Below are 19,132 nucleotides of genomic sequence, written 5' to 3' on the forward strand. Positions count from 1 at the left end.
CATTTTAACCTAACTACTCGCACTATGACAACCGAAACAAAAATGATTCACTTAATCTACATTTTAGAGTATAAAATTAATAATCAAAACGGTTAATCTAACTATAAATAATTACGAATTAATAGGTAGGTATAATTTATGACTTATCGATATTATATATCTAATAATAGTGCATATTCATGTGCAATAAATGCATATTATTATTGTTATGACTTATGATTATCTAGTATTAAATTATCTGAATAACCATGCTAATTAACATTATCTTATTATTTCAAACCTCGATAACTTTATATTTTATAAAATAACTGTTGTCCACTAGGTAGTAGGTAGTACCTAATCGTTTCTTTATAAATAATTTTGTACCCGTATTATGTTGGTCTTGTTTATAACACTTATATAAAAAAAATACGTACAAATATTCAAAAAATAACCAATAAGAATTAATTATAAATGATTTTATAATTTTTTTAAAAATAAAAAAAATGTATAATTTATTAAAATTGGCATGGCTCTTATTCAGTAAATTTTGAATTTAGAACCATAGTTGATTCATCAAAATTACTTTAAAAAAGTAGGCCTATCCGAATATGGTGATCAAAATAGGTGTTGCTATTAAAAAAAATAAGTTTTTACTGCGTATGCGCAGACCAAAATGATAAAAATGTTGAAATGTATCTATAAATGTGTATACCCACCAGCTTGTAAAAAAAAAAAATCGATTTATTCCAAAATAATCCAGCCGAGAAATTTAGTGTTCCTTAAATTGGTGAACATGTAAATACGTTTATTATAGGCAAGTAATATATTATATGACATGAATACATAATATGTATAATGTATAATATAACATATTATGTAAGTAGGTATGTATATTTATTCATATTTATTGGTTGTACGGAAATGGGTCCTATAACATAATTACTAGTGAATAGTGATGGGTTGAACTGTTTGAATTTCGAACCGAACCAAATAACATTTATATATATTTAACAAAATAATATAATATAACAAAAGTAATTGCCGTGTACGCCAAAGGCGTATTTACGATTTAGGCACCCTAGGTACACACATTTTGGCACTCCTTTTTTTCTCAGTTTCCTATTACTCATTGTCACAAAAATCTTTTAAAAATAAAAACCTGTGTACAAAAATCGAAACCGAAACCGAAATTTTTTCAATCGGTTTCAAGCCCTGTAAAAGTGATAACCCAAAATGTATATTTTCCCCTTATTGCATATATGCTTCCACTAATTTAGGGAACACTTTTATTTTACCAATACCACTCCATTTATTCCTAATAAAAAAGTCAACCATTATAATCAAATAAAACAAATTATAATTTTAGATTTTAGCCTTGTTTTATGATAATATAATAAAATACATTATTTATAGAAATATATATAGAAATGTAAAAGATATTATAAGAAAGATACAGGTTATCACTTATTAGTTATCACTAATATAATTTCTCAACAAATCCAATAAAATAAAATAATAAATAATTTTATATAACCTCTAGCGACAGCGCCCCTTCGAGGACTCAGAATTTGGCGCCCCGGGACAATTGCCTCCCCCCCCCCCTAAATACGCCACGTAAAGGTTTGGCGTTTATAATTAACAGATATATTTCGGTTTCCTATTCCCAAACCGTCAAACGAGTAGATTATTGATACCGGCTGTAAAAGCTTATTTAAATTCTCCTTTGGTGACCACAATAACGAGTACTGCACAAAAAGATAATTAAACAAGTTCCAACAGAATTAACACTATACAATTCTAAGGTTACTTAACTCTCGAACGACTGACCGCGATAACGAGTACTGGATGTTCAAGGGTGAGATATCTTTAACCTATAGACAACGTTTTACTATTTCTCAACTGACCACGATAACGAGTACTGCCAGTACTGGATGAGAAAGTAAGTATATAACGGGGTCTTGACTACTTTAAAAGTGTTTTTCCGCCACAAACGTCTCTGTACGCACACGTGAGATAGAATACTCTAAACCTAACCATACAGGAGTAAAAAAAAACAAGTAACTCTTTGTTAAAAATAAACTAAAATATAATAAAAAGATATTCCAAAAAAACCAACAATTAAAAAAGTAAAAAGACCGGTCGTTAGCTACGATACCTTAAGAAAAATCGAACAGCCCCGCTCCCGTCGTAGACGTCACCTTATGTAGTCGTTGACATTTTTTTGACCAGCATTCATTGACGTCTGCTTCGTATGTAATCATAATTTGTTATTTTAATACTTTATATTAAATGTTTTTTTTTTTTAAGTCATGTATATATAAGCAACATAATTCAAATATAATGTAATTGTAAAATATATTTGATTCCCTACTATGTAATGCATTCACCAAAAAAATATTCAGTGTGTATTTTAAATATAATGTATTTGAGATTTAAGTGGCATTTTAAGTAAATATGCTAATGTTTTTTTGTTTCAAGAGAGCCGACTTAGCTGTTTGCGATCTGACCATCACACACGACAGGAGGACGGCAGTTGATTTTACGACTCCTTTCATGAATTTGGGTAAAGCTATATAATTATTATATTATTATATATTTATTGCATATTAATATATATTATATGAAATGTTCGCTTAGCTAATAAATAATTTTAAATTGTACCAACCATTGCGATTTTCGTGTTGCAACCAATAATGATGATTATTGAATAATGTAATCGACTTGAAATAATAGGAATCAGCATCTTGTTCAGTAAACCAAAAGAACCAGAAACAAATTTGTTTTCTTTCACTCAACCCTTATCGTTTCATGTGTGGATATATACTGCGACTGCATACTTGGGTCTATCAATTATTCTCTATATATTAGCTAGGTTAGTATGTACACACATATTATGAAAACATTTTTATTGTTCAAAACTTTGTGTAAAAACTATTATTATTATTTTTTTTTTTAGGATTACTCCTAACGAGTGGCAAAATCCTCATCCGTGTGCATCGGAGCCTGAAGAACTCGAGAACTCGTTGTCTTTAATAAATTGTTTATGGTTTTCTTTGGGGTCTATATTATGCCAGGGGAGTGAAGTATTGCCAAGGTAAATAATATTATGTAAATATCCAAGGAACACATTATATGTACACAATATGGACTCCCGGCGATCTCCCTTGCATAATTATTATATAGTACCTACTATATTTTACCAACATATAGGCAATGCTTGAATTGAGAAAAAATTAGAAGGGGGATGCAAAGCGTACCTGAATATTGAAATATCTTATTCATTTGGATATAGTTATAAGGGGTACGCATAAATATTTTCTACTAAGAAATGGGACTACGACCTCCAACGTCACCCCCTCAATTCAAGCACTGCATAATATAGGTAATAAATAATAATTAAAATCTACCATAATATTTAAATGTGTACAAGCTATAAAATATAATCTTAAAAAAAATACAATCTTTTGGAAATAAATGTATTGATTAGACCTCCCTGCCTCCTCCAAACAAAAAAGTCTAGGTTGCGCTATTGAATTACTCATAAAGGTTTATAATATTTTCTTGTATAATATAATAAAACTAGATATGAATTTTTCCTTTTTTTTTTCTAGCGCAGGCTCTATCATTGGCTCCAATATAATTTCCCCGTATCTCATGATCATAATACAATATTCTAATACATTTCCAAAAGTAAAATTTCAACCACACGGCGTTTTAGATAGGCAATTTAACTACATCATCATTAAAACAATTTGGAAAATATTCAAACCCTTTTTCGCCGATGAATAATCATATACAATTTTAATTCTGTGTTACAAATGTGACTATATGGCTGCAATAATAATGTTCTAGAGCTTTTTCAACAAGAGTGTGCGCGTCGATGTGGTGGTTTTTTGCATTAATCGTAACGCAGTCATACACTGCTAATTGGACCGCATTTTTAACATCGAGTCGAAAGGAGTCTGCGATCAAAAGAGTTGAGGATTTAGACAAACAGTCGACCATAAAATATGGATGCGTTAGAGGGCAATCGACTGCCGGGTTTTTTGAGGTTATATCAAATTTGTTATACATTTACTAGTTACTATTCATTTCTTTAGATTTTGTATTAATGTTTTTGATTTAGAACTCTGACGTGAACCTTTATCAGAAAATGTATAGCGTAATGGAAACATACGGTGACACGGTTATGATGTATGACAATAAACAGGGTGTAGACCGAGTGAAAAAAGAAAGAGAAGCCTACGCTTTTTTTATGGAGTCCAGTACAATTGAGTATGAAGTCCAGAGAAATTGTGATTTGACAGAAGTAGGAACCTGGTTGGATAACAAAGCATATGGAATCGCAATGCCTTTTAGTGAGTTTCTACCCAATTAATTTTAAACTGAAGTAAGCTTAAAACTATTTTTGTTATAAAATAATAATCATCATAATTGAACCAAATATCTGTTGCTTTAATTATTAACTCCCTAACTTTTCATTGCATAAATGTTACTACTTAAATATGTGACCATTACACCATACTTTGATTTATCGTTTATATAAACTTATTATAGTAATATAGTGACACATTGTTTTAATTAAAATATGTAATAGCCTGACGTTGAATTAAATCTTAATTTAAAAAATGAATTACAGTAAATATTATACTTTTTGATTTAGTGATGCCATTTATCTATGATTATACAATATACATTTTCAGATGCTCCACATAGAACGGCAGTCAGTATGGCGTTATTAAAACTTTCCGAATCTGGGAAGCTAATGGAACTAAAAGACAAATGGTGGTCGGTATCTGAAGACAAAATGTGTCCAGTAATACTTTTTATTAAATTAATTATAATGTTGAAAAATATTAATATAAATTGGTAATGTTTCAGATACCTAAAAAAGATTCTGCAGAGCTAGACGTAAATGAAGTGGGAGGGATGTTTGTCATTCTTATTTTGGGTTGTATGTTAGGATTTCTATTCTCACTATTGGAATTCTTATGGAACATTCGAAAAGTGGCAGTCGCAGAAAAAGTAATATCAATAACATTATTTTTATAATAGTTAAACGTGTTCATTTCTTTTATTTATCATTTAAAATTGAAATTTTTATAAATTTTTTTTTTTCATAATAATATTTTTGTTGAATTTTCTTATATAGACAATTTGTAATTTTTGAGATCAATAATTAACATTTTAATAGATACCTACCTAGTACCTACATAGTTTTATAGATATTGATCATGTGCAACTATTATAACTATTGTTGTTAACACTGTATTGCTAATAACTCCATAAAAATAGTCATACTTGTATAAGCGCTTCCGTGGTGTCATTTAACTGTTTATAATGGGGAGGGGAGGGTCAAAAGTTTTGAAAACTGATAAAATCCACTCACGAGGTAATTTCCAATTATCTCAACACAGTTGCTATTTTATATGTATTGTCATAGTCCCAAATAAAATAATATATTATATAGTGCCAGCATCAATTTTGACATTTTAAATTTTTAACTTAGCCAAACAAATTAAATTACAATAATACTTTGTTGTTAAATTATAAATGTTTACATTTATACTGTTTATACCTAATATTCGTTTAATTTTTTCTGTATTTGATATTTTAATATGATCGTCGTCATATCTGTCGTCTGTGATACAGGGCGAGGCGAGTACATTTTAATCATTACTATTTGATGGACTTAGGTTCAGGGGTTCTCAATGATAACAAAATTATATTAAAATATATTATTATTTATTATAATAATCTTTTTGCAGTTATCGCCTTGGGACGCATTCAAGCTGGAGCTGAAATTTGTGCTTAAATGCCACCATTCGACTAAACCAGTCAGACACACTACATATTCGGATGAACCGTCTTCAGAAGACTAAATTTCTAAATTTCATATTTATATATATATATTATATTATAATATGTCAATATCATAATAATATATAAAGAGTAGTTATAATAAAAATAATATTATTAATTGTTTAATTGTTTAATGTATAAATTAATGATATTTTTATTTTTATTATCAAAAAAATTATACTTTATGCGTGCAAACAATTTTTTGTGAACCTATAAACTATTTTTGTTGACTATATATACATTCAATATTATTTCCTATTCTGTTTATTTGCAAAATTATTTAGTACAACTGTTGAATTTTAAATATAGGTATATTTAACGTAAATATGCATCAACTTATTCTATATTTCTATGCCCCTATCGCATTTTGTTTTCTAACTTAGAAAAATAGTCAGTGATTAGTACTAATTCATACGATGTTGAATTAACAAGTTTGACCGTAATTGGATATTCGTGCGTAAAATAACGATATTAGTTATTTTTATTGCAACCCAAATTTTCATTTTCTATACTCAATACATTTTCCAAAATATTTAGACTGAATTTCAGCTGTTTATAGTCATTAAAAAAAAAATCTTGAAAATGTAATAAAATAATACCAAAAAAAAAAAATACCAAATAATAATTGTTCTTGTACCAATTAAAAATATTAAAAATACATAAGTAAGATATTTCTTATAGACAAGTTAAAATGTTTACGAAATTGAATATAAATATATATAATAAAAATAATAAAATGTAGGTATTCTATTCTTATTACATCCATGAATATTGGCTGACGGCAGACCGTATCCGCTCAGAATTGTTTTTCGGATGTAATTATTTGTAATTGAATTCAAATTTAACACTTCCATTACAGTTACCTATAGACAATTGCAAACAAGGTACATTGTAGGACATCCAATACTTCAGGACATAGTCAATTACTTCATCTGGGGTATTTTTGATATTCCGACTAGAAATTATAAAGAAATAAATACGTAACTCGCCGCCACCGAGTGTCCACAAACTACCGTTTTAGACTTTAGCGCGACGACTGCAGTGCGCATGACGGTTGGCCCGATGCCCGAAAATCGTCGAAAACTTGTGTCTAATGAATAGGAGTAAATAGCTGATGAGCGTGTGTATGCGGTAGCGGCTAAAATCGTCTAAAATTATCGCCTCGTGTGTCCCTGGCTCTTTCGCTGGAGGAGTGTAGGAGGAAATAAATATCTTTCGTTTTTGTTCAGTGTGCAGTGTGCTTCCGAGTTCCGACCCACATGGTATAGAAATGTGTGCGTTCGTCGTCACGCTGTGTTCGTCGTTCGTGGTGTTACTACTTCTCGTGGGAGCTTCCGAAGACGACATTATTAAGCCGTCGGCAAGCAACAAGGTCGTAAAAATCGGTTAGTCTTATTCTGTATAGTAATATTATATCGTTTCCGTATTACAGTTGGATATTGACGTATTGTAATAGGTGCACCTATTGCGTATTGTTTGATAATCGACGATTTTTCGTTTCGGTATTGCGTGTTTGTCTTCGAAAACTGTATACCTATATATTTAGTTAATACTTAAACTATATATTATAGCCATATAGGTAAAACGTTTTGTTTTTTGTTATAGTTGCGTTGTTCAACGAGAACGATGATTCCGCCAATCAGTTGGCGTACAACGTGAGCGCAAAAATCGTTAACATTATGGACACGGTGTTGCCTAAAAACAAAATCGTCCCAAGATCCGAGTACGTCGTGAACGACATGTATAACGTGACACGTGTTGGTAAGATAATAGATAAATAAATAAAATGACAACTCCGTTATTTATGTTAATATATATAATGTATATACAGTGAGTTGATTCCCGAGATTTGCCTTACCTATGCATAAATATATTCCCGAGTAGGGGTGTAAATTGGGGAAGGGGTTGGCAGGTGTGCGACAGCATCTTTTAACTCTTAAACTTAACTTATAGATATTTATAATTGGACTTCCATTAATGCACCGATACACTGTCATAATTAATTTATATAATAATATTATAGATTCTCATATTATAGTTATATATTACATGAATATATTAACTACTTAATAGTTTTATGTTTTTTGTTGTTTTAATCAATCATAATAACAAGTCATATAATATTATCTGACCTGCAGCTGTTGTGGTTTATTGTTTATACCTACTAATATCTAGTGCAATTACCTAGATTGCCTAATAATTACCATTTCTTATTATTTTATTGGTAGTTCCGCACACAGAACGATAACTTAAAAATGAAATTAACGAATTTAAGTGTATTTTTTAAAACTATTTGCTTTCTTTTCTAAATAATAGTGAAATCGTTTTATCTGGAGGTTGATTAAGTTGCTTATATATGTATGATATAATATAAGGAACTTAAGTTATTTAAACTAACTTTTAATTTATTATACTGCCATGATAATACAAAAAAAAAGGTTTTACTTTTTTGATTTAGTTATTGATTTAGTTAATGTTGTCCCTCATAAATACTTTTTTCCTTGGTTTCCGGTGTTTTATAACACAATGGAAATCAATTATTATATAAGTACCTCTTAATTGCCCCGGAATCAATTTACCTGTTTCGATTTTGGTAAACAAGTACCCGGGAATTAATGGTATGCAGCCAATATATAATAGTATATACCTACTGTTAATGTACTACAATAAATAATATATACATTAAATACCAATATATGGAAATATAATGTATTATAAATAAAGTCTTGATCGCTTAAATCTATTATAAACGATCACATTTTCCAAAAAAGGATAAATAAAATACTTTTAATTAAAACTGTTTAATACAAATATCTATTTAATAATTAAAAATGGAACGAAATCAAAATGTATCCCACAAATTCAATTTTCATTTTGTTTGTTTGTTTTCTTGATTATATGTGCTATGAATAAACACGTGGATTTTTATGGTATCTACCTATAAAAGTATGTGACTCGTTGAAACTTGGAATCGCAGCGTTTATTGACGGAACAGACGACGAAGACATTGCAAATGTGGTCAGATCCATTAGCACCCGAACACAAATACCATTCATCGAAACGCATTGGAAAACATTCAACCGACCCCCTGATCCTTACGCCATCAATATTTATCCCGATCCGTCTCTCTTGGCGAAGGCAAGTATATATGTTATACATCCGAAATCGATAATTATAATTATTATACACATATTATATACAGATATGATACACATACGAATGTACGATCAGTGTTGGTCATCAACCCTCAAAGCTGTCAACGGCTGGATCGCATCCTTCTCGTGTTCCTTTTTTTAACCCTGAAGGAAAAAAATGATTATCATAATATATTGTCTGCAGAATTTCTAGACATGCCTATAAGAATAGGAGTGAAATCACACCCCTCCTTCATGGCTTCATGATTTAATTTTTTTATTTATTTATTTACTAAGGTAAACGCCAAAGATGGCTTCAGTAAGAACTATAATATACATATGTAATAACATAACAGAATACAATAACATATGACATTCATTCTACAGTATTAAATAATAATAAGATTAGTTAAAATTCAATTAAAACTTTTAATAGGTATATAAGAATTTTGAAAACAGTTAGTTCATAAAATATGGTGGATACTTACAAATGAAAAAAATCAAGTCCGGATTCATTTCCCATCCTCAAAATTTTTTCTAAGGGGTTATTACCCATAGGCCATAATTAGTATTTTATATTTGTATAAGACCACCGATACTAACGATTCTAAATATGTTTAAAGGCTATACGAGATATAATATTGGACATGGATTGGGACTCTTTCACTGCTATCTATGAAAGTCCAGAAAGTTTGATTAGACTCAAAGCCCTGTTAATGCATTTCGATTACGGGCACAAGGCTCCGGGAAAATCTATTAAAATCGTTCAAATTCCACCTACAGACGATTTTCGGTAATCCTTTAGATTTAGGCATGATGGTCTCATAATATCTCATTTATGCATCAATGATGTATTTACAAATATCGATAATAATAATAATAATAATAATAATACATTACAGGCCGTTGTTCAAGGAATTGAAGTTGTCTGGTGAAAAACACATTATATTGGACTATGAAGTAGAACACATCATGCACATACTGGGACAAGCCGAGGAAGTGCACTTCATGGGAGATTACCAGAGCTTTGTTATCACAAATTTAGTGAGCGAGATTGATATGTTACAATAAATAACGCAACTTTTATTACATATATTATTATTATTACTCGCTGTCGTGGCACATCATCGGTTCATGCCTCATAAGTCATAATAATAATAATATAATTGTACTCGTTTCAGGACGCGCACACGTTAAGTTTCAGCGAGTTTCATAAATCGATGGCCAACATTACGTTGATCCGGTTAATCAACCCGGAAAGTCAGCACGTCAAAAACGCTGTCGAGGAAATCGTGTTCAACGAACAGAAAAGCGGACGGATCAGTGTTTTATCGCCGAATACGATGAAAGTAAGCATGCATGCGTATAATTGATTAGTACAACCTGCCGATAGTTTTTTAAACATGTTAAGTATACTATTTCTAAGTTTAAACATCAAAATACTTTTATTATCAAATATTTAAACAAGTCAACATTTTTTGAACATTTTATGAAGTATAGGAAATGATAAAATAAACATTTTGTGTAAATTTAAAGTATCTACAGTTATTAATTTTTGAATAACAATAAAATAAGCAAATCGTTACCTGAGAATTTGTTAATTTACAATATCTAACTTCAAACGCTCGTCAAAATTAAATTTAACTTTCCAGTAAACTTTTTTTTATGTTAAATATTGGAAAACTTAAGGGTAGTCTTTTAATAAATTTCAAAATCTTAGATATTTATTAAAAATATTGTGTGCATTTCTAACTCAAAATAAAGTAATTTTCGTGATTTAGTCAAAATGGTAACTTTAGCCACTCATGACAAATTATTGTGAATTTACCGTCAACTTTTTTACTAACTTCCACTTATAAAAGCTTATGATGAATTTGTACTAAAGTTTCAAGTTCTTTCGACTCAGCGAAAAATGTTAAACAAAATCAGTTTAAAAAATCAAAACTTTCTTATGCCTATAAAAAGCTCAAGAAGGAATCGAAATATTTTTAAAATGTTGTGGTGTATAGAAAATGCTAATATAAACATTCGGTAAAAATATGGTCATGTACTACGGTTATATTTTTAGAGTTACATCAAAAACCAAAATCAATTTTGTCAAAAACTGGTTTTGCGTAGAAATTTTAATTTTGTTTTTTTTTTTATGGTTTTGAAACTACAGGGAATTTTCAATTTTTATCTCTCAAAAGAATCAACTAGACTCACTTTCCTCCAGAAATGATACTGAAGTAGAAAATCGAAACATTATTTCGACTATACTTATCGTTTTATAATCGCTCCTTTAAAAATCTAAATTTTTTTATCTGGTAATTATTATTATTAGTTTGTAGTGTTTATACATTTATGAGGTATTACAATAATAATTTAAAATAAATTAAACATTTTGTAATTAGGTATCTAGGTACTTAATGAACAAAAAATCATTTTTTTTGTTAAATCTTTGAACAAAGTAGGTATGTATTTTTTTTTATTATACCATCTCAATTAGTTATCTTATCTTTATTTAAATTACGATTTAGTTTACTATTTAGTTTATTTAGGTTTACTCAACATCTTAAAGAATTTGTTACAAACATAAATAAAACATAATAATTATTCGTAATTTTATAAAACTTACTGGAAAACTCTGAAAAATGAATAAACACTGTTATAGTGGTTTTCTATATCCATACAGAATTACTGCATGCATGCATTATCTACTATTTATCTAACTAAAATTTCCGCTTAAAATTTAAAATATGTGAACAGAATTATAATAATAATATTATAACTAATTTCTGAATCAATACAAAAATCATAATAACCGGTAGGTACTCAAGAGTCAAGATGGACATTGAAAATACACAAATTAAATTTTCTAATTTTTTACACAAAATATACCTATATTATATATCATATTATAAATCTAGACATAGACATGCATATACTTTATACTAATAGCAATAAATTATTGTTTTATTTTTCATAAACAGACAAAAACCGCGTTGATGTACGATGCGGTGAACTTTTTCGCAACATCGCTCCATGGTTTGGTGGCAACCCAAACGATGGGGCCCATGAGAATTGCCTGCGGCGACATAAAACCGTGGGTGCACGGATACAGTCTAATCAACTACATGCGAGTGGTAAGATAAGATTGTATTCAGAGGTGGGTCCAGGGTTAGGGTAGCATTACACACAGGCACAGGCTAAGATATAATGGACTGGAAACGAGCAGCTTATCAGTAGCCTCGAAAGTATGTATAAGAGGCAAATGCGGGAGGTCGCAATCATAATTGACAGTTTACAGCGCCATATGTATAAAACACGAACTGAGATATAAAATGTGACACTAAATAAAACCACTGGTAGTGCTGAAAACATTCAATTATGAGTTTTGATGATAACAGAGGAACCTTTTGCGGGCCGTCCCCCGTCACCCGCCCACCATGTCGTTACCAGTCCATTATATCTTAGTCCGTGCACACAGGTAATATGTTTATTTACGAAACTGTCGAAACTATCATCTAAGAACACAGGCCATTATGTATAAAATATATTCAGGTATTATATAGCTACAATTTGTTTGTAGAAAAAATAAATATTATAAATCAAAAATTAAATTAATTTTCTATTGAATAATAAAGATAACCGATAGGTACTCTATTATTTTAGAGACCTTAAAAGAGGCCAATTTCATCAAGAAATATTAACTGATGATCTCCTGAAGATACCCCTTCCCCCTAAAACCGCCACTGCAGAATGTATTATTTGATCGAAATACTCTCGTGGATGTTAATGCTGTATTATAATTTATAATATATTAATGGATATATATTGTGATGATTGGTTCTTCTGCAGATGGAGGTAAACGGATTGACCGGAAAAATGAGATTCGACGCAGAAACAGGAAACAGGAATTACTTTAAATTAGACGTGGTCCGAGTGCAAGAGAGCAAGAAGCACCGTTTGGGATCTTGGGATCCGGAGCTGAATATGACGCTGACGAGATCGGTGTCGGAAATCAACTCAGAATTCGCACAGTCGATTACGAACAAGACGTTCATCGTCGTCGGAAAATTAGTGAGTATATCAAACGTACTATACCTATACCTAGTTTGTGCACTAAGTATATATTAGTGTACATAAGTATACATATACTATATAACAATGTTATGTAAGTACGGTCCCCTAGCCAAAAATTCTGAACAAAAAATAATCGTTTCTAAATAAAATTAGGTTCAACCATATCTTATGAGATGCAACGCCACGGAAAAAGGAATGGACAAAGACGAAGAATGTTTCGAAGGATTTGCGTACGACTTGGTCGAGGAGATGGCCAAATACAATGGATTTAAATTTAAGTTTACTACCAACCAAGATTACGGCATTATGAATCACAAGACCGGCAAGTGGAATGGTATGATCGGAGAGTTGCAGTCCATGGTGAGCTATATAAACATAATATTATATGCTATTATGTAATACGTTGCATGTCTAACATGTACATATTGTACCCACAATTGACAAACACGAATATAAAATAATGCCGATATACGATATTTACGATATAATAGCTGGTGTAACTATAGTGGTTTTAGAGGTAAATATTCTCACGAATTTTTTTTAGTTTTTAACAAAAAGTGATAACATTGGGAACCTTTCTGTTATCAGTGAACTAAAGTAGATACTTATTTATGGTGTTCTCATTTTTAATTTAAATAAATGTATTACATACTTTTCACAAATCATGAGTTTTGTTTAATAAAAACGTATAAAATTAAGATTTGTGAGAGGTCCCATAGTTAGTACCTAGGTAGGTATTACAATTAATTATTGGTTAATAAGAAATAACAGTTATTTAGAATTCGATGACTTACACTTATAAAGTGTATATGACTCAATATAACTAAACAATAATTATCAAGGCTAAATTAATGGTGAGCGTTAAACTGATTGTACTTTTAAAACCCTCTTAACTATGAAGAAAAAAAAATTTAACTACCGAATATTCTCGCAAAAGATTATTACTGTAATTTAAATATATACTATGTTCGGAGGTGCTAAAGTTTAAAATGTGGTCGAGCAATTTAAAACGTATGTAGAGATACCCTAATATACTTTTAATCATAAACATGGCTTAAATATATTCATGCTCATAACAAAGTTATGATGTAAATAAAATGTGGCCTATTGGCCGCATTTTTCAAAAAAGTGGTCAAGCCATGGCCCGACATTAACATGGAGATCGGCTCTACTGACTAGGTGGGTAACCTATACTTAGTTATACTTAGGTCCATTCAAATATAATTACCATCGATCATGTATACATTTTCCATAAACAAGAAAAAATTAGAAATCTTTACGTAGCCTATAAGATAATATTTTTTTTATACTTGAAAAACACTTCAAAATAATTCTAATTACAATCTAGATTCTATAGGTAACTCCACTTCGAGGATTCATGTCTGATTATGGTGACACTTGCCTAAACGCATATAAAGTGCAAGGGCCTACGAGGTGGCCATGTTTACCACCCCCATACTATATACAATATACTACATAATATTATATATAGGTGTGAGCAGGGACGGATCCGTGTGGGAGGCTAGGGGCCCAGGCCCCCAGACATATTTTTTTATAAATATAAAAATATTATTTATTAAATAACAAATAAACAAAATCTTAACTTCTTTTCACATTGTCGCTTTATATATTAAATTATCAATAATTTATTTATCACATTGATTACCTATACCTACCTACTATTATGACAACATTTTTAAATTAAGAGTAAAGTATAATATTTTATTATAATTGTATTTGTGTTGTAACAAAATTATCTTTGCTCTGGATCCGTGCCTGGGTGTGATCAATCTAACGTAAGACACTCATTATTTCAACAAAAAAACAAAAGTTTTTGAAAATATTATTCTCACATAATTTTAAGTCGTTAAAAACAAAATTTTCCTAAAAAAAGACATATCAACTAAAAATATAAATGTTTTCCAAAAAGTTATTTTAAACGACTTAAAATAATGTAAAATAAACATTTTCAAAAACGATTGTGTTTATTGAAATAATGAGTTTCTTTCGTTAAATCTTAAATGGATCACCCCATATATAAAGGGTGATTCACCAAACATGCTCACACCTTTGACCTTTATGTTCTTTAATAATGAAACTGTTCAAAATTGGATTTTTAGAATTTTTAAATATATGAAGGCCATAATTTCACTACTTAAAGAGTGTCCTGTGGAGATACAAACTTCGGTTTTTCATATAAAAACCATACAGTGGATAATTTTTCCGAAAAATTAGACATACCAGAATCAAAATTTGTACGAGTAGTTTTTGAGTTAACTTTGTGTTTAAGGGATAAAAGGCTATGGTAATGAGTTTATAGGATATGGTGGCTTTAATGATTTGAACATTTAGTCATTAATATTAATCTATCAACATTAATATTTTGTAAAAACGGACCAAATAGTATAATAAATACTAGTTCCAATATTACGTCTATTTTATATTTTTGTAAAATCATTTTTAAGGACTATTATCTTTAGTATAAACATTTTAATAACTAAAAAATTACTCATTCAAATTTTAAACTAGGTACATCAAAATAGTATAAAAAAAAATTATTCACTTATTATTTTACAGTAAAAAAGAAGGGTTCTTATTTGAAAAAGTTAGTATCGCCACAGGACACTCCTTGAGTAATACAAAACTTATACAAGAATTTAAAAATAATGTCGTTGAGTAAATTTAAAAACTCCAAAAATCATTACTTGAATAAATTAATTATTGAAGAAAAAAATGGGGGTGAGCTTTCTTGGTGAATCACCCTGTATATATATTTATATATAGCGAATGGCTATTTTCGATTTTTCACAATTTTCGTTGGTTATATGGGACGTTGCAGCGGGCGGATCTAGGGATCTGCGACCTTACGATCACTTTTGATCGGCGGAACGCGGTAGACTTCACGACGCCGTTCATGACGCTGGGCATAAGCATACTGTACGCGAAACCGGAGAAGAAGAAACCGCAGCTATTCTGGTTCCTGAACCCGTTGTCTTTCAGCGTCTGGATGTACACCGCGACCGCGTACCTGGGCGTGTCTTTGTTCTTGTTCATGTTGGCCAGGTAAGTGAGGAACAAAAATAGAGTTGTACTTAACAGTTGCAGGCGGAAACCGCGCCGCTGGCCTTAACGAGTCATAAACGGTCATAGTCCGCCATCGTGTAACCCGTCCGCCACTGACGTATATCGCGACACAGTGTGTACAAAACCCATATTATGTACCCTTGTATATACATATATATATATAATGTATTATGTATATAATAGAATGTAACGTAATAAATAATATGCCGGATTAAAAAATAATACCCAATAATTGTATATTCATAGGCGAAAATTGTTTAATATTTCATCTCGGTGGAAGGGGGGAGAGGAATATTTTACGTTCAAACCTCAAAAGCGATAAATCAAAGTGATGTAACCTGAAGGATAAAACATGCAGCCTTTGCATTGGGTGTTACTTGTTTTGTAGGCAAAAAGTGGTTTAAATAGTTTTAATTTAGTGTTTGGGTTAGTTGATTCTAGAGACTTACTTTATGCATTACTTAATTGATTCCAAAGTCCATTTGGGGGACGTATGAATTTATTCCCAGCACACATATAGTTGATTCCCAAATTTCAGCATATGAGCGTTACTTGAGAAACATCTCAGAGAGGTTGGCTGACAAGTCTCCAAAATTTTTTTTTGTTATTAAATGTTGTCATATTATTATAATTTGTTTAAAAGTAGGTAAGTTAAACTTTTTTGATTTAGTTATTAAATGTTGTCAATCTTCTTCATAGTTGGCTTTTTTTCATGTACTAGGGGACTATTCAGTGGAGGATAAAAATTTAAAAGTATAGTTTTTCAAAAATTAGTATCTGCCAATTAGGGTTAGACAATGCTTACGAGTTCGAAATATCGCGTAGTATAAATGTATAATTAAGTTGTATGACTAAACAGGAACCCTTATTTCATTCGAAATTCAAATAGGTAGGTTATATTTTTCATTAAGCTGGTCTAAACCGCTCTGGCTCGGCGGGGATGTTTCGATTTAAATTTTACCTTTTTCATAAGTGTGTCCTAGGTCCGCAGCCAAAAATTTTAAGAAACAGAACCAGCGATCGACTATTATATAGTAGTATAGTTCAAATGTTCAATTACATAAGTAATTTTTATTTTTTACAAAAATGACTGTGCAGGCAATGGTAGGGAAATCGCATTTTATTTTAACTTGGATAATATCTAAGCACGACTACAACGCATTTACGGACAAAAGTGTGAATAGTAAACTGATGCACAATTTAGTTCCATAAAAGATCAGTATTTAACACGTAAATACTAGAAATTAGAAAAATTAGAACACTCAACAAAACTTAAAATGTGTACAAATGGGGGTGCCTATACCTAAGCCAAGTTAATAAAATAAATAATTGAATAACCAAATATTTTTGGGGTGTAATCCAGTTCACTTCATCTTGGTGCATGCAGAGTAACTCAGAGGAACTGGAACTCATTCAGGATACGTTAAAAATATGAAACTTTTTCTAGGGACGCATACAGGACATTAAATAATCGTTATTTTGGGACACACTCAGGAAACTGCCTACTCGGTGGCTGCTACTAAGCAATTAGTCATCAAACCCCTTCTTACTTTCGCGGGGTGCAAAATACCAATATCCGACCCGATTTTCGTCTATGAATATAATAATATTAAATAAATATAGTTATTATTATTTCGCTTGATAGTCATCGATTTAGGCGGATTGAGTTGAGTTTTTTTTTTTCCATAACACCGCCGAACACAATAGTATTTTCTGTAGATGACTAACATCCCGTGTAAATATATATATATATACCTGTAATAATATATTATATGCGAGGTCCGGGAAAATATATATATGCCTATTATAATGATTGCGGGGGACGCCGTGGAATACTATACCGTGGGTATATAGGCTCGTATATAGGTACCTACCACAGTTGGCCCAGACCGTTGTGGAACTGTTTTCAGAATGACACCGTTCGAATGGGAACTCCCGCACCCGGTCAAGCCCGGAGACGACACGATGGAGAATTCGATGACGCTGCTCAACTGCCTGTGGTTTTCCATCGGTTCCGTGCTGTGTGCCGGATGCGAAGTCCTACCCAAGTGAGCGCAAACCTAAATTTTCCGACGACTGCACGTGTGATATACTGCACTATAATATACATAATTATTAATTATATACACACACATATATATATATATATATTATATTTCACAATTTGTTTAACATATTATTAAGTCTTGAATATTTGTATAATATAGGTATATAATGTATTATACAGAGTGGCAGGTCGTGATTCCTCGATTTCCGTAGTGAAATTATAGAAAACACGATTGTCCACCAAGCTGTATACAATGTGTTGGTTGGTTAGGAAGTCAGTGTCCCAGTGTATTTAAAAATCATAAAACATTTAAGACATATTTTTATAAATCATGATTAAAGGGTGGCCATTAGAGAATATCACATTAAAATATTCACAATACATCATGAACTAATAGTAGTCTTTCCAATCACCTAATTAACATACTGCATATATATATATATATATATAATTGTGCGCTTTTGCAGTGTTTGTCAGTTTGTGTGTGTACTTTTGCGCTTAGAGTTTTCATCGTTTTTATCACCCGCTGCTACATCAGTGGTATATTTATAAAATATAAGACTTTCCTCTTTAATAGCGGAATAGATACCTATAATATAATATTATACACTACAGTCACATAATATGATATGTAGCTATAGTTAGGTTCTGTTTTATTTAGAAATATAAATTATTTCCATAAATAATAAACAACACTTTGAAGTAGATACTTATATATAATATGACAATATAAAATTAAAGTTAATTTGTAATTTCAGTTAAATATAAAAATAATATTTCATTGAACATTAAAATATAGTTGTTTGGGTCCTTTCGGCCAGACGGTCGAATAGACACGAAAAACATAAGCCTGATATATAGTATACTCGTACATTATATATAAGACATCGGTACCTATTACCCATAATACAAATATGATAATAAAACTATCAGAGATGATATTATGATTATAAAAAAA

General features: G+C 30.6%; 1 protein-coding gene across 1 annotated transcript in view; it reads left to right on the forward strand.

Annotated features, from left to right (window-relative positions):
- The window catches only part of LOC132949110 (uncharacterized), a 39,481-nt gene that overhangs the window by 6,294 nt on the left and 14,055 nt on the right, over nucleotides 1-19,132 (forward strand). Inside the window, exons 9-28 of the mRNA XM_061019892.1 lie at nucleotides 2,461-2,545; nucleotides 2,716-2,854; nucleotides 2,939-3,076; nucleotides 3,835-4,033; nucleotides 4,109-4,340; nucleotides 4,686-4,798; nucleotides 4,864-5,007; nucleotides 5,751-5,848; nucleotides 6,228-6,234; nucleotides 7,043-7,229; nucleotides 7,450-7,605; nucleotides 8,792-8,982; nucleotides 9,602-9,771; nucleotides 9,881-10,022; nucleotides 10,160-10,327; nucleotides 11,951-12,103; nucleotides 12,819-13,040; nucleotides 13,197-13,403; nucleotides 15,883-16,106; nucleotides 18,038-18,175. Coding sequence (XP_060875875.1) covers nucleotides 2,461-2,545; nucleotides 2,716-2,854; nucleotides 2,939-3,076; nucleotides 3,835-4,033; nucleotides 4,109-4,340; nucleotides 4,686-4,798; nucleotides 4,864-5,007; nucleotides 5,751-5,848; nucleotides 6,228-6,234; nucleotides 7,043-7,229; nucleotides 7,450-7,605; nucleotides 8,792-8,982; nucleotides 9,602-9,771; nucleotides 9,881-10,022; nucleotides 10,160-10,327; nucleotides 11,951-12,103; nucleotides 12,819-13,040; nucleotides 13,197-13,403; nucleotides 15,883-16,106; nucleotides 18,038-18,175 — 3,113 coding nt within the window. The remainder of the gene's footprint in view (nucleotides 1-2,460; nucleotides 2,546-2,715; nucleotides 2,855-2,938; nucleotides 3,077-3,834; nucleotides 4,034-4,108; nucleotides 4,341-4,685; nucleotides 4,799-4,863; nucleotides 5,008-5,750; nucleotides 5,849-6,227; nucleotides 6,235-7,042; nucleotides 7,230-7,449; nucleotides 7,606-8,791; nucleotides 8,983-9,601; nucleotides 9,772-9,880; nucleotides 10,023-10,159; nucleotides 10,328-11,950; nucleotides 12,104-12,818; nucleotides 13,041-13,196; nucleotides 13,404-15,882; nucleotides 16,107-18,037; nucleotides 18,176-19,132) is intronic.

The sequence above is a fragment of the Metopolophium dirhodum genome, chromosome 7 (assembly GCF_019925205.1).
Source record: "Metopolophium dirhodum isolate CAU chromosome 7, ASM1992520v1, whole genome shotgun sequence".
Classification (NCBI taxonomy): domain Eukaryota; kingdom Metazoa; phylum Arthropoda; class Insecta; order Hemiptera; family Aphididae; genus Metopolophium; species Metopolophium dirhodum.